The 16,001-nt window shown below is 36.0% G+C and overlaps 1 protein-coding gene across 11 annotated transcripts in view; it reads left to right on the plus strand.

The window, feature by feature from the left end:
* The window catches only part of KIF13A (kinesin family member 13A), a 126,201-nt gene extending 112,171 nt beyond the window's left edge, over positions 1-14,030 (plus strand). For 3 of the 11 annotated variants that reach the window (XM_044426688.1, XM_044426689.1, XM_044426690.1), the window contains 9 exons: positions 683-775; positions 964-1,116; positions 1,501-1,578; positions 2,144-2,188; positions 2,799-2,910; positions 3,771-3,919; positions 4,326-4,430; positions 8,213-9,263; positions 11,805-14,030. In XM_044426688.1, the coding sequence (XP_044282623.1) occupies positions 683-775; positions 964-1,116; positions 1,501-1,578; positions 2,144-2,188; positions 2,799-2,910; positions 3,771-3,919; positions 4,326-4,430; positions 8,213-9,263; positions 11,805-12,088 (2,070 nt within the window). In that variant the 3' untranslated portion in view covers positions 12,089-14,030. Of the gene's footprint in view, positions 1-682; positions 776-963; positions 1,117-1,500; positions 1,579-2,143; positions 2,189-2,798; positions 2,911-3,770; positions 3,920-4,325; positions 4,550-5,212; positions 6,073-8,212; positions 9,264-11,804 lie in introns of those variants that run through there. The other 8 variants (XM_044426691.1, XM_044426696.1, XR_006414375.1 and 5 more) reach the window with 7 other exon arrangements.
* The last annotated feature ends 1,971 nt before the right edge of the window (positions 14,031-16,001 follow it).

A 16,001-nucleotide genomic window follows, 5' to 3' on the forward strand; every position in this document is an offset into this window, starting at 1 on the left:
TCTTTGATAATTTCTTCTCAGCGTATATTTATTGACATAAGATCTGACTATAGTAATACCCAGTAAATCAGATCTTTAGATTACACCTCCCTCTTGTAGATTTGTATTTAATATGTCTCTTTCCTTTAACCTTCCAATTAAACATAAGCTACAGTAATTTTAGAACTAGTGATCACTGTGATGTCAGACATATGTCAGTGTCACTTTCTTTGCTAGAACCATATATGACAGTTATGGCACACAGCTTCTTACTGGCCAAGTTTCATGGGTTTTTTTTTTATTATTATTATTATAGTGAGTTTCTGTCCTTCCTTCAAAAATTCAAAGCCAAGAGGTTCCCAGTGGTTCTAAACAGCTACTAGATTGATAAAGTCCTACAGTATAGGCCTTTGTGTGCTTATTTGCATGCAGGCAAAGTGACAGATATACACTTATTCCACATAGTTTTCCTACAAAGTGAACCTAGGACAAATTGCTTGTCTTCGCGATTTAAAATTCTTGATAAGAGGATTTCAGTAACTAAGTTCTATTCAGGAGAGGTAATTTAATTTTGATTTGCTGTTGAAATTGATTGCAAACTTAGAATTAAATACAAAATAATATTTCAAAAATAGCTGGCTTTGTTCCATGTTTAGGAGCTTGCTTATTTGGTTACAAAAACTGTAGTTTGTTTTTTTTCTAGAGTTTTACCCAGAGTCTTAAACGAAGGATATCCCTGAAGAATATATGGTATGCTTGTGGCGTGACCTATGAAATAGTATCAAATATACCAAAGGTAATTTTTACCTTTCTTCTACCAAGAGCTTAACATAAATGGGCACGTTAAAGTAGAAGAGAACTCTACAAACTGCTTCTGCAAACTACTGTTTGAGATATTTTGAAGTAGACTCTATATCAGGAAAAGCTAAGTAATGTCGCAGTCCAGTTGTGGCTCTGTTTAAACATAAACAGTTTACATTTTAGGCTACAGAAGAAATTGAAGATCGGGAGACTCTGGCTTTGATGGCAGCCAAGAATGAAAATGAGGGTACATCTGATGGTGAAACATATATAGAAAAGTATACACGTGGAGTGTTGCAGGTGGAAAATATTTTGAGCCTTGAACGACTCAGACAGGTAAGTACAATGGAAGTGTCAAGCTTGCTTGGTATAGTTGCTGTAAAACTGCCAGCATCGTTACCCGTAGGATCAGGCAGCTTGCAGACACAGTGGACAGGAACTTGCTTTCAGAGTGTGCTTTTGCTGTTATGTTCTACCTTTGACCTTTCTTCAGAGATACTGAAGTTAAATAACATTGCCTGAAACCTGATTATGTAAAAGTAAAAACAAGTACTTTGTATAAATATATATTATTTTTGAAATGAATTTTAGCCTGCAATTGCAGGTGCACTTTCCTGGGAGTAGGTCTGATTGACCTACTCAGTTTGAGTAGACATGCTCTAGGTTGCTGTTGCCTAGATCTAACTGACAGTTCAATCATCTCTTTTTGTCTTAACACAGGCAGTTACAGTCAAAGAAGCTCTTTCTACTAAAACTCGACACATACAGAGGAGTATTAGCACACCAAACGTTCACAATGTAAGAAGCTTTTCCAGGGTGACAAACTTATATATTATTAAATAAGTTAAGTTTGTAGACAAATATATATCAACTCTGATGCTGGGGAAAAGGGGAGCATTTTACAAAGATGTCGCAAAATGCTATAATCAACTCAGTGGTACATTCCTGATTGTTAATTTGTGGCAATATGCAGTTAAAACATGAGCCAGAAGAATTAGTTTGCTAAGTATTAGGAAGATATTTTTCACCCTAAAAATATTCAGTAAAGCAAGATGCGATATAAACTGCACAGAGGATATCTGTTCATGGTAATAGTGATTTAAAAACTTCAATTTATAAAAATGAATAAAAAATAAAATATGAGCTATCATTTGTCTGGGATGATTTGCTTGTATATTGCTTTCTGAAATGTTGGATGAAAGTCAGGTTCTTTAAGTTCTTTCGCCGTGCTCCTTTTTTTTTGTATTTTGATCCTGCAAGTGCAGACTAGACTTAGTAGTAAGTGAAGAGACTCTGGCTTTCCTGTGGAACCAAAAGGTGGACAGCATTCACCAGCTTATACCTATTCCTTGTTGTGTTTTAGGTGTCCTCTAGTCGGTTAGATCTTTCTGGCTGTGATGAAGATAAGGTATGGGCATTCAGAAAAGCAAATTGGGAACCCTTTGTACCATATAAGGGGTTTGAAAATGTTCTAGGATAAAAATACCTCTTCCTCTATCTTGGATATGTGAAATCCTTAACTGTTGTTTTGAGTCATATATTATTAAGGAAAATAGGAAAATATTTGTAAATCATTCTAAATTAGCATTCAGAATTTAGCACAGCATTAATGACTAGAAAAAAAATCAGGTGATTTCTGTTATTTCTCTTGGGAGGTGGGGAAGAGGGCATAATAAACTTGTTGCAAGGCAGATTTAATTCATTTCAATATTTCCTAGGAATTTCAGAATTTCACAATAAAATAGGAGAAATTACTGTATGGTTTTGTAATATATCTTGACAAAATTATTATCAAGTGCTAATGAACACTGCCTGCAAGCAACCCCCAATTAATACAGTGGAACTTCTTGCAGAATAACCTTGCAGGAATTACATGGCACTAATTTTGGGAAGCTTAATTGATATTAGACTATGTATATGTGAGGGAGAAAATAAATAATTTTGAAAAAAAAAAAAAGAACTCTTGTACTTCAGTTTGCAAGTTAATATTTTCCTTTTTCCTGGATTTATAATGTCAGGGTTGGTCAGAAGGTCATCTAGAGGTATTAGATTGTTCTTCAAGTTATCAAGATGTATCATGTTATGGCACTTTACCCAGGGATTCACCTCGCAGAAATAAAGATGCTGGTGGTAAGATGTTATTTTGTTTAATTAGGTTAGTAAATGCAGTTATTAAAATAATGAAAATGAATTTGATTGTGCAAGGGACATTTTCCTCCATTTTACTGCCTTTAAACTCTCAATGTATCTGCACATGTGTAAAGCACAGTGTATTTGCATATTTTTTTAATGTGTTATCAATGGCCATTTCTCTAACTACTACAAACAAAACTTAGGTGAAGAGTGAATGTTTCCTGGGCTTTGCTTAATAACCTGGACATGCAGCTCTTTTCAGGAAAGTATGTTACCAAACAATTTTGACCAGGCTTTTCAGTAGGAAGCAATCTTATTAAAAGTATTTTGGAGAAGAACAGACAAAAATAGCAGTAAAATTGTAAACAGTTATCCACAAAGTACTTCTACAAAGTGTGCAGTTTAATTTTGTGATATCACTAGCTAAGGGTTGAGTGTTTGACGTGCTAAATCCAGGCAAGTTTATTATACAAATTCCTGAAATTGAAACTCAGAGAAAATTGATACAAAAGGAAGAGAACTATTGTGCACATTTATTTATTTATTTCACCCAATAAAAAGAGTTCTCTGGACTGGTTACATAAAGCTTAGTGCATAGGAACCTCCTGTTTTAAGGCACCTTTTCTTGGATAAAGGTTCTTTTCCACTGTTACTTCTGTGCACAAACAGCAACATCTTATAAGAAGTAAGGACTAGTTGACCATAAATTACTAAATTGCATAACAATAAGGGAGAAATTAATGCCCTGTGATGCCTTAGCTTCCTTTTATTTCATGTAGTTACTAATTTATTTTGACAATTATTGTTAGAATTGCTAATCTATATTATGTGTATAATTTTATATTCTATTCTCCAAGGTTATGTATCAGAGAATCCACAGGCGTCAACTGTTAGCCCATTTAAAGCATTTTCTCCACAACCACCCAAGTTTTTTAAACCCTTAATGCCAGTAAAAGAAGAGAATAAAAAGGCCTCTCTTGAAACTCGGCCTCTTCTAAGCAAAGAGGTAGGTGATTGGGGGAAAAAAAATGAAACAATACTTTTCTGAATCTTGCTATATTGATACATACGTTATAACCATCTTAAACTTGGATTTAATATATGGAACATTGAGAATCCTGATTAATTTTTTTTCAATTTTTTGCTATTAATTGACATTACATACTAATTTGAGTTTTGTCTTCTTTTCTTAACCATTCTTGTATGGAGTGTATCTTCTGGCTTAAATGTACCTGTGTGTGTGTGTACACATCTGTCTTGTCAATTTCCATTAAACTGTAGCACCATACCTGGAGAATGTTTCATATTTCCTTGCTTGGGTTGTTTTAATAAGTTAACACCTTCCTTTCCAAGTTGCATGGATTTAAAGTCAGTATCTTCTTTGTGTGTTTTGTGTGTCTTAACATTTACAGAACATTCCATCAACTCAGGTACATAATGCTGGTTGTGTTGTACCCTCAGGAAGTAAAGCCAGTAGCATGCCAGTAGAGCACAATAGCATGCATGAGAAGAAGATTGTAAGTGTTGCATCAGTTTCTGCTATAATGCCTGGTGGTGGTCTATGAGCACATTCCTGTGTTCATAATTCTAAGTGTTTGTCTTTTGGGCATTTATGCTGCAACTGTTCAGAGCAAAGGTATATATAAACTATGCCTTATTGCATGCTAGCTTCTGTGCATGTGACAATGATAATGCATTGACTGATCATACATATATAACTTTTTAAGGTCAGAAGTTATATTCTCTTGGGTCAGATTAATTGGTAAACATGAGCATTTCTTTCACCTTTCCCATAGGAATACAACTTTAAGAATTCAAGTTTTGGCCTACAGCTCCCATGATCCCTCAATATTGGTTATGCTGATAGGAGCTGTAGACCAAAATATCTGTAGTGCCAGAGGTTGCCCATGCCTGCCATACACAATCTCATAATTACAATAACCCATGAGAAATGTACCTGAGTAATGTCAAGTTTGAGTCTACAACTTTAGATTGCAATTTAGCAAGGCTTAAACTTGCCTAGGAAAATTGCCTATAGAAAACATTTACAGGGTATACAGTTTGCTAGGGGGGGATTATATTTAGAATTGTCCAGGTTACTTTCACAATAAAAAAGAGTAATTCCACCAGATGTTAAGAACAACTACTTAAAGGTATTGAAAACATGTAGATTACAGGTCCTTATTGTATTATCCATCTGATACCACTCAAATCTAATTTTACCCTGGCTTTTATGTTTTAACTGAAAGCTTCCTTCAGAGTAGAAAAGGGTTGCAAGGAATTTTTTCCTTTGTTCCAGGACATTGACTGGATACAGTATGATGACTGTTGATAACTGAGCTAGTGGAGGATATGCAAGACAATTCTGAAAGCATTAGAACATGTTGGACTAGTTTTTTAAAGTCTGATGAATGCTGAGACCCATTTTACAGATTACCGTAACTGTCATAAAAATTTAACAGGTAATAGTATATTGCAATTCTGAACAGAATACTTCTAACCACTTTTCAGTATTAATTTTCTCACAAATAGAATTATACTCAGACTATATTGTTTTGTTTTCATCTGCCCAAATGGGTTAAAATAGTTACTGTATAACTTTAGATTGGTATGTCAAAGAGAATGGCTAGATGACAGTAATAGTAAAACAGATAATGACAGATTTGGAAAGAATACTAATTTTCATAAATGGGTACTTGTAAGACAGTTTATAGCAATTGATCAGGAGCTGCTGTCTCAGAATGAGATAACTGGACCTTAGGGGCATTGAAAGTTGTTTTGTTACATAGCCAAAAGTACTCTTCCAGCTGTCATAGGCAGCTAGGATTTGGGGATAGAATTTATTTATTTCATGGAATAAATTTCAAAGATCTTTCCTCAAAATCACACCTACGTACCTCAACAACTTGTGTTAAACCTTTATCTACCAATAAACCTTGGTAGAGGTTTATTCATCCATTTTTTATTTCCTTGCTGTTCAAATCCATGATGATACAGTATTAGAAAATATTATTCTAGGAGCAAAGAAAAATAAAATGCAGAAACAAATTTCCTAGTCAAATGTCAGATCAGTCCTAATAATTTAAAGAATTGATACTTAGCCCAAACCCCTAACCTCATAAAAAGCTTACTAAAGATAAATTCACTAGTCAAGATTTTTAAAAAATCAATTAGCTCTTCAAGTTTTTCTCCTAGCCTTTGATCAAACAAACATTTGTTCTCAAAAGCAGTTTTCATTTTTCCTGTGGAGCAACCTATTCACATGAAATTCCAAATCATGCCTAGCTGGTTTCTTGGGAAACAGTATCTGAAGTATCCCTTCACACCATTAGCTATTTGCAGAAGTATTTGGTATTTGTCATTATATTGTTGGATAGTGTGGCAAATTCTTGATATATCTGATTTTTAAAATAAATCCTGATGATTTTGTTAAAAACAAAGAACTGTGTTACATTTGGAGTTGCAGGATTTATGGTTGTTGGGCAGAAACTAAGAACAATGTTGAAAAGTTCTATAGGTCATAAAATGTATACATTTATTAAGTTATTCTTTTAAACATAATTTAAGATACAGATCTGAGTTTCATGTACATACAGCGGGGCTTTCCTGCCTCCTCATTTCTTAAGCCCTCTGAAAATTGCCTTGACCTTCTAAAGTTGCATGGCATTATGGTTCAGAGACTGTAGCAGGAAGAAGGAATCATCCAAATTGAAGGATTGCCTCTGTTTAAGTTAATGGAAGATTTCATATTTATGCATCTACACTTGTGGATCAGAGCTATGGAGTGTCTCTGTTTTACTTGCTTGTTTTTACCTCAGGTGTAGTTTATGTAATTGTATTGATGGAGTAATGTAATAATTTACTTAATACTTGTCTGATGAGTGTATATTTAAAATATAATAAGCTTTCTGTTACTCCCATTATTTTGTTCCAAATGCTCTGAGTAGCCCTGAGTTTACACAGTTCACACCAGCAGTAGGTTTTGGTGTCTATTAGTATTATTACAAACTAGTTGACAGATGTAGAAAGCTGCAATTTTTAAATGAACAAGCTTTGCAGTCAGAGGTTGGTAAGGGAGAGTAATTTGAGAAAGATATTCTAGGTAAGTCAAAATTTTAAAAATAGGTTTCAGTTCTAGCATGTCAATAGAGTATGAGGTGTACATAATTACAGTAGTTGCACCAGATTTTCCCATAGTGATCTTGTATATTGCTTTACTAGTTTGGCACATAATATGGTTTACACATGGCAGAAAATGGTTCTAAGGTGGCCTTAGTTAAGGTTCATTCCAGCACCAATAACTGCACTGGTAGCCTAAGACCTGTTTATAGAAACAAACTATTTGTATATTGGATGATAAGTAACTGGAATTAAAAATTCTACATGGACAAATCATCAACATTAGATGATTTGGCTGGACCTCAGTTAGAGTAAGAACTTGTTATATGAAGTGGCTTAAAGTTTAGGGGCTGAATTCTTTGTTCAGGTTCCAGTGAATGGAGCAACTACTTCTATGGACCCAAATTAGTTTCTTGCTTTTCTCAAACTACACAGTGCTTCACTCCCATCCATCATAGCAAACTGTTACATCCAAAGAGAGTTTGTGATATCACATCAGACACTGAAACATTAAACATTCCACAGAATGCACATAAATCTCTGAATGAACTCAAAGCAGCAATTTCTGGATCAAAGAAATAAAGCAGTCAAGAGATCTAGGAAGGCAGTCAACTTCATCAGTATAAGCAAAGACCATATAGTGATTTTTAAAATGTTCTTTAGCCTCCTAGATAACCAACAGTGTGTTCAGTGTAGTTCAACTTTGTAAAATAGAGTGCTCATACATTGTGTACATCACTGCAAAATTCATGTAAGTGTTTTGTCCTGATGTCCATGTTTGGATGCTGCTGTACACAATGTCCAAATTGTAGTAAAATTAATAATGAGAAAGATTAATTTCTCATTATTTGCAAAATTTTCCTTTATCAGTAGAGAAAATAGAATTTGGTCATTTTGAATGAGAAAAATATTAAAATGTTAATTTATGAACATAACACAACTTGTAATACCAACTTGAATACATGTAATCTCATGAACTGGTCCAGTTTTGAAATGGTATGGTTATAGTATCTTTACTGATATGTTACACTAAGTCCTCAAACCATACTGATGAGTGGTTTTTTCTGTACCTTTGTTACCAAGTATTTATCATATTTAATTCTATTTATTTTTCAGTTATAATTTGTCATGCTTTTGCTTATAATGTAGTAATAGTAATTTTGTACTTTTACAATTTCAGCAAGACTCTGAGGAAGAAGATGAGTTGGAGGCCATTAACAAGAAGCCTTATGTGCCTGAGGAATTTGCTGACTTCAGTGTTTACAACGCTAGCCTGGAAAACAGGGAGTGGTTATCCTCAAAAGGAGATTTTGTAAACTCACGTGTACTTGACAAAGAAGTATCTCGCAGCCCTACCACGAGCAGTATTACTAGTGGCTACTTTTCCCACAGTGCCTCTAATGCTACTTTGTCTGATATGCTTGTTCCTTTTAGTGATAGCACAGACCAGTTAACTAGTCAGATGAGGGATTTGGACTCTACTGACCATTCTGTAGTTCATCTAACCCATGATTTAAAATCTTCAAACACTGAGGCTTCAGAACCAGAAAAGGACTTGGCTAAACTTAAGAAAGCCATGTCACCAGTCAAAGGAAACTGTGCCTTAACAAAAGAAATGTCAATGTCTGAAAGCACTGGCAGTGATGCAACAAAGTTACATTGTTCAGCTAATAAAAGTAAATGGCATGGGGTTGAATTCTCATCTCGAGAAGCAACAGTTGAACACACTTCAAATGTTTTTGAGGATCATGCATTTACAGAATTCATGGGTGTTGGTGATGGAAAAGAACTTGAACATTCAGGAGGTCCACAGTTTTGTTCCAGTGGCTCTTCAAGTAGAAGAAAAAAGCTTTCAGTGGCTGGAATGAACAGTGCCTCAGGTTTTTCAAAAAATACTTATGACCAGGACAGTCCTGTGAGCCATTTGGAATCTACACCAGTGGAATATCAGCTGTCAAACAGTACTGAAAACCCTTTGTTGTCTGTTGGAGTAAATGAGGCTTCATGTTGCCAGATGTATGCAGATTCTTTCCTAACAGATGACTTCACTGGAGAAAATCACTTTAATATCTCTGGTTCTGAAAATGTTACTTCTGAAGAGTACCCAAATTGGGTTTCAGTGGGTGAACAAGTGTATGTTGGTAGCAATAAGACTGGTGTAGTAAGATACATTGGGCCTGTAGATTTTTCAAATGGTACCTGGGTTGGCATTGAATTACATCTCCAGATGGGTAAGCTATTGTTGTATTTACAGTTTTTTATAGGTGCATTGCCTGATAGAATTTGCATGTCCCTGTTTCAGGACTGGAGAATTCCAACATGAAAGACAGTAACACCTGTTGATCTTCATTATTTATATGCTACCTTTCTTTTGTAGTGAAACTCAAGGCAGCATATACAAGCTTCCCCAGAAACAGAATTGGGAACAAAGGGTCACTGATTAGTATTTTTATTACACTGCATTTATAGCATGATCTTTTTTTCCTTATGAGGAACCCAAGGTAACTTATATAGCTCCATTTTATCTTCACAACAACCTTGTAAGGTAGGTTAGGGTGAGAGTGAGTGACTGGCTGAGTGGGCACTAAAACCCAGATCTTCCAAGTTTCCAGTCTAATACACTAACCACTACACCAGCATTGATTTTCTCTAAGATTGGCTAAAGAAACTGAGCAGAAATGAGAGCATAACTTTTATTTACTGATACATTTACAGTGCAGCCCAATGGGGATGCCTGTAAGTCTTCGATATTGGAGGACTGGAGACATCCTGTGCAGGGCAGGAGGGTGGGGAGATGATCTTTCTTGCCATCTTCCTCCTACCCTGCAAATCAAGTACATGGGCAATTTCAGCTGGCTTAAAATTGCCACACTTTAGAAGAGAAGAAAGCTGAAGCAACCAGGATAAGTTATATTCTGATAGACCCAGATCCTTCCTTCCCTGCCCCTTGGAATGCCGCTTCACCCCTTCTCTGAGGTCATGACTTTGTAGATGCAGGTGACACCAATCTTTCTGCCCCTACTACAAGAGAGTACAGGTGGATCCAAGCACAGATCTGTTGTAGATTTTACTGAATTAGTTCACAGGTATCTAAACATTTCTTTAATTAACTATGCAAGATTCACGGTGGCTCAAAGCTCATTATATGAATCACTATATACAGTTTAGCTCTTGGAAAAAGAACAAAATAACAATATATGAACAAGCTCAGAACAAATTAAAAATATGTAAGCTGTTACAATGATTCACAATTGTCATAACTAGATAAACATCCAGAAATTTGTTGTTTTGAAGTCTTTCTGCATTGAGGTAGTAGCATTGTGTGGCAAGGCATCAACCAGTTGGTATAAGAGTTAGTGAAATAAGACTTGCAGTTTCCCACTTGTGAGATTAAAGCAGTTAGAGCTACAGTATATATCACAGGTAATAAGGACCCCCACAATATGTCAGCTGCATCTTATTTTCAATCATTGCCATTCATACAGGCAGTCTGCTTCAGTGAGGTCTCTAGGCATGTTTTACACAAGTATCTGTTCTTCAGAAATAGGGAAAATAAATTCTCTTAACATATAGAGGTCATTTGCATCTAACAAATTGATTTGCTGGATTGTGTGCCATGCATGAACCATTTCTGCTTTCAAAGACAATCTCTGATAGGCCCACTGTACATTGTGGCATGATGTGTAAAACCCAAACACTTGGGTTGTTTGTGGGATAAAAGGACCAAAGTTACCCAGAGAACCAATCCTGCATTAATTTTGGTTGTTAAAAGAACAACCCAATGTGTCTGGGTTTAAATGTCATACAACAACCTTTGGTGTGACTAACCAGAGGTTGATTATGCAGAAGAGCTGGTGCAGAACACACAACCTAGGCTAACCAACAAAGAGTTTTCCACCTTTATGTATGAAGTAGCTTATGGTAGAAATATGGAAACCTCTTTTCTTATAAGGAAGCTTTCCAAAACCTAGTGCCCTCCAGATATTTGGGCTACAGTTTCTCTGTTTTGACCAATGGCTAAGCTGCTGTGGTTTGGTGTGAGTTGAATTCTGAAATATCTGGAGGAATCCTGGTTGCAGAAAGGTAAGAACCAATTCTACAACTGGCACAACCCACCTTACACATTAATTGGTAAGACAACTTTATTTAGCATATTTAGTTTGTCTGGATAAAAACAAATGGGAACACTGCAGGTTCAACAACTCAGCTTCTTGGTTGTGGTTAAGATATTTGAGTTGAACAACATACCACATGCTCATTTGTAAATCCTTTCTGCCTTTTCATATTGGCTAAAACAACCATCAAACTTCAATATGGCTAACATTTACCAGTGTTACTTTTGATCAGGTAGTTAGCAAATTGAGGTAAAGAATTACCGTCATGCAGTAACTATAGTTAGGAGAAGTATTAATCTATTGCTTAATGGTGGTGAATGGGTGGAATAATTAACTATAACTCTGAAGAAGAATTCATGTTCATGAACTAGAGGAAGGAAATCTGAGATCATTTAACTGAATCCAATGGATTGCAACTACTTTGTTTACCCAGTATAAACAAAAGTTACCTTTCAATAATTTATTGGTTACCTTTCAGCCATTAATTTACTATTCATCATAACAGTTCTTCATAAACTGTATAACTAACTTTGTTACATTCTTGCACATATTCAGAATTTCTTGTTAAAAACTAGTACATTTCCAAGCTAATTCTTACTGGAATTGAATTCAATCAAAGTATAACAAGATGGTTCTTTACCTCTGTTTGTTTTTAAGGGAAGCATGATGGAACTATAAAAGGCAAAGAATACTTCCGCTGCAAGCCGCAACACGGGATATTTGTTCGTCCTGAATGGCTCTCTAAAGCACCAGCTCCAACAAAAAAATGCAGCAGTACATCACTATCTCAGGTATCATCCAACTTGGAGAAGTGGAAGAGTTCAGTCCTTTTTCAGTCACCCTCTTTGAAAACGGGGGCAGGAACCCTCTGTGAATCAGGAGATGCAGCTGCTTCTGCTTTTTCCAGAAAACAGGAGAGCAGGAAATCTTGGATTAACTAAAACTGCAGTTTTTTTCTTGTTTTTTGCACTTGCTGCACACATCACTGTGTGGAAACACTTTTTCAAAGTTACTGAATGTCTGAATTACTGACATAATTATCTGATTCTTTTATATGAGTGTGTGTGGATGGGTGTGGGTGTGGACTGTGTATTATTTGCCTATCTAAAGGCAAACATGACTGCACACTAAATTACCATTGGGCTACAATCCTATACTCACCTGAGGTTAAGCCCCATTAAACTCAGTAGGATTTACTTCTGAGTAAGTGTGTATATGATTGTACTGTTTGTAAATAAAACTGTGAGGTACTTGACTATTTGTTACTCAAAAAGTTGGATCATACTTTAAACAAAATATTTTATTGTGTGGGAAGGTGATGGGATGTAAATATGTATTGAGGGAAAATCTACAGTATGCTGTTAATTACCAAAGAACTTGTATCGGACAAATACACTTGCTGTTTATATCTTGGTTTTTATTGTATATGTTTATTTTAACTGACAGCTTGGTGCCATATTTCTAGAGGCTAATCAGAGGCACCATGCTGCCTTATATTCTGTGTTTAAGAAGCACACTGAAGAGTATTTTCTTGTTTTGTTTTCTTATGGGTGTACCACTGTGCCGACTTCACATTTATTGAAACTGTAACAATGCCTAAAGCTAGTATGTTTGGCATTTTTCATGTGTAAACAGGCAATCAGATGCAAAAACAGTATTACTGCAGAAGACAAGGCAGACAAAATTTTTAACAAATGGCTTTCTTTCAAAACGGGGACAAGAAACAAAGCAGCAGTAGCTAACAGCTACAAACAGTGCACTGTTTGTTGCAGGATTTGACCAAGCTCAGATAAAACATTCTGAAGTGATTTAATCTGTAAAGTTAAGTTTTAATTGTGATTTTTAAGATGCTTTGAATTTGTGGGGATCTATTTTATGTGTAGATACTGTGCCAGATATTTGTAAAGTAGCAAATGGAAAGATAATGGTCTGCTGTATTCTTTATTTTTTAGAACATAATTGAGATAATGGGACCTTACAGGCTGCTGCTGTTAATGATTTGTATGTATAGTAAGCTAACTCTTAGTATTTGCAATTACTGTAAAGAAGTGTAATTTATATTCTATTTCTGCTATACTGTATTTAATTGGTACAGAATATTTGCATCCTAGAATACAAATGATTTACTTCTGATTTTAATTTTTGTGCCTATTTGACTTCATATTCTGTAAAATAATACTTTATTAGATATACTGTTTCAATGGCAAAGCAGTACGGCTTTTTCACACAGATTAGAAAGAACATATTATATAGTCTGTTTAGAGACTTTGAGTGTATAAACTTGTTCCAGCAAAATAGCTTTTATTCTACTTCTATAATGACTACACTGTCAACATAATGTGGAGTAAACAGTAATCTTGTTTATTTGAATGGGCCACTCAATTAAAATAAGCCATGGTGATTTATTTACATTGTGGCATGTACAAGGCACAATTTCCATAATCACTGTCCTGATGCAGCTTTTTGTCATCTGAACAAGAGTGACATAGTCTGTTGGAAGGAGAAACAACCATCTCACAACCCATTGGCTGTTGTAGGATTATTGGAGGGTTGTTTCCCTGTCCAATAAGCCATGCTGCCTGACTTCAGATGAAGTGGTGAGTTGCACCCAGTGTGTATCAAGATATGGATAAATGGTGACTTATATTGATCATGTGAATCAGCTCATAGTGGCTTCATCAACTGCGCTGAAGTACTTCAGCACTTAAGCAAACTGCTTTTTTCCAGAGGGTAGGTGTACATGTACCAAGTAAAGCACAAATGCACCACCCATAATACTATAGTTTTTATATAGTGATTCTTGAAAATTTGTTCTTGGGAAATGTTGAAAGTTGTGGTTAAAATGAAATATATTTTAAATAAATGTTTAAGGGTATAATCCTACACATGTAGGACTTTTTTCTGTCTAAACAACTCCTAACATACCCCAACTGGCATGACTAGCAAATGCAGGCCTCTTTTTTGTCTAAACATGCACTCAAGTGGTCCAAACCCATGAAACAATAATGTAACAATTTACCTAATACTATATCAAACTCCAGAAGTCTTCATAGTTGCATGTTCACGTCTGTTTATACCTTATATGCACGTCTCTGTTTACGGAACCCTAAGACAGTGGCCATTCCTGGACAGGTACCACTTGACCACTGGCTCATGTACTGCTTGTGTAAAACCCTAATTATTGCAATGTGGTTTGTGTGGAGTTGTCCTTAAGGTTGACTCTGAAGCTGCAGTTGGTGCAGAATGCCTCAGTTGGACTGGTAATAACTGGCTTGTCATCAGTATATTTCACCTATGCTGAGGGAACATTTACATTGTGTAAAACTCCAGTGTATCATAGAGATTAGAGTGCTGGATGGAGATCTGGGTTCTAGGCCTCACTCAGCAAACTGGGTAATTTTAGGCCAGTCACTGACTCAGCCTAACCCATCTCACAGGGTTGCTGAAAGAATAATATTGAGAGGAGGAGGAGGATTATATAAGCCACCATGAATCCCATGTAGGTGGGATAAAAATATAATTAACAAAAAGCTACCCAGCCAGGTTTCAGGTTTTGATACTTGCTTTAAAAGATATGAAGAACCCAGGAGAATACTGATTTTCTGCTTGGTTGCTGCACTCATCAGCAGATACTCTTCAGGCATTAACGTAAAATTTAGAAGGTTCAGAACAGCTCACAGTAGGGCCTTTAGTAGGGCCTACTCTCTGAAACTTCCTACAAATCCAAATGAGTTAGCTGCCAGTACTGCTGGGTTTTCAGTGCCTTCAAAAATACAGTTTTTCCAAGAAGCATTTCTAGGAAATCAATCTTGCCCTCTGGATGATGAATTCCATTCGGGAGAAACTCCTGGCTTGCATTCCATTGGTGGGTAGGTCTAAAGGCAAATGGGACAGACCCAAAAGACTAGCATGTTCTAGTTTAAAACTGTTCCTGTCAGTAACTAAGCCTTATGAAGAACCATTTGTGTCTTTCAGAATTGGGGTGAGGGCACATAAAAACTAGGAAACCCCCAAATAATGACTGGGGAAAGGGAAACCGCATGCTTGCATCTTACCTGAAATTATTTCAGCACCTAATTTGAATATCTTCAAGCTTGTTCCATCTCCATCCTTGAGACTGTAACTAAATCAAGGCTCCATGGCTTGAACATGATCCACTTCTCCTGAGTACCAGAACTCTGCACAGATTCTCAGCCCAGCCTACCTCACCTGGGAGCAGATGTGGGGTAAGATTGAGAGCAGGAGGAGGAGAATGTTTTTAGTTCTCTTTAAAAGGGCGGTGGGGAACAAAGGCAGGATATAAGTTTAATAAATTTACCACACTAGTTGCTTTCACAGAGGAGTAAGGGGAATTTCTAAGGGTACACAGGGGAGGAAATTGAAGCAGCCAAGATGCATGGTAAGTTCTGAGACACTCCTGCTAGAGGTGAAAAAGACTTTCTAGCCAACATGCAGAATAGGAGGACATGGAGGCAAAGATTGCTTTGCAGCTCCTTACAGTCTTCATTGAATGTAAGTGTCAGGGCTTACAGACATCCCAAGTCTGCATATAAATTTATTGTTTTTATATACCATGCAACAGCCATACATAGTTCCCAGAACAGTTTACAAAAAGCAATGGTTTACAATATAATTAAAAACAAACACAATCACAAGACCATTATAAAATAAGTCTATAAATCTATTGGCTGCCAGTCTACCCACCTCTTACCCTTACTCACCCGCATATTAACAGTGGCCACATGATTGTAACTCTTCTTAATAGTAAAATAATTACATGAATACAGACAAGTATTTAAATAACAGAACAAAATTAAATAGATACAAAAATAAAGATAATACCTAAATCATAAA

Source organism: Varanus komodoensis, unplaced genomic scaffold (genome assembly GCF_004798865.1).
Source record: "Varanus komodoensis strain SLA01 unplaced genomic scaffold, ASM479886v1 scaffold17, whole genome shotgun sequence".
NCBI classification, from domain to species: domain Eukaryota; kingdom Metazoa; phylum Chordata; class Lepidosauria; order Squamata; family Varanidae; genus Varanus; species Varanus komodoensis.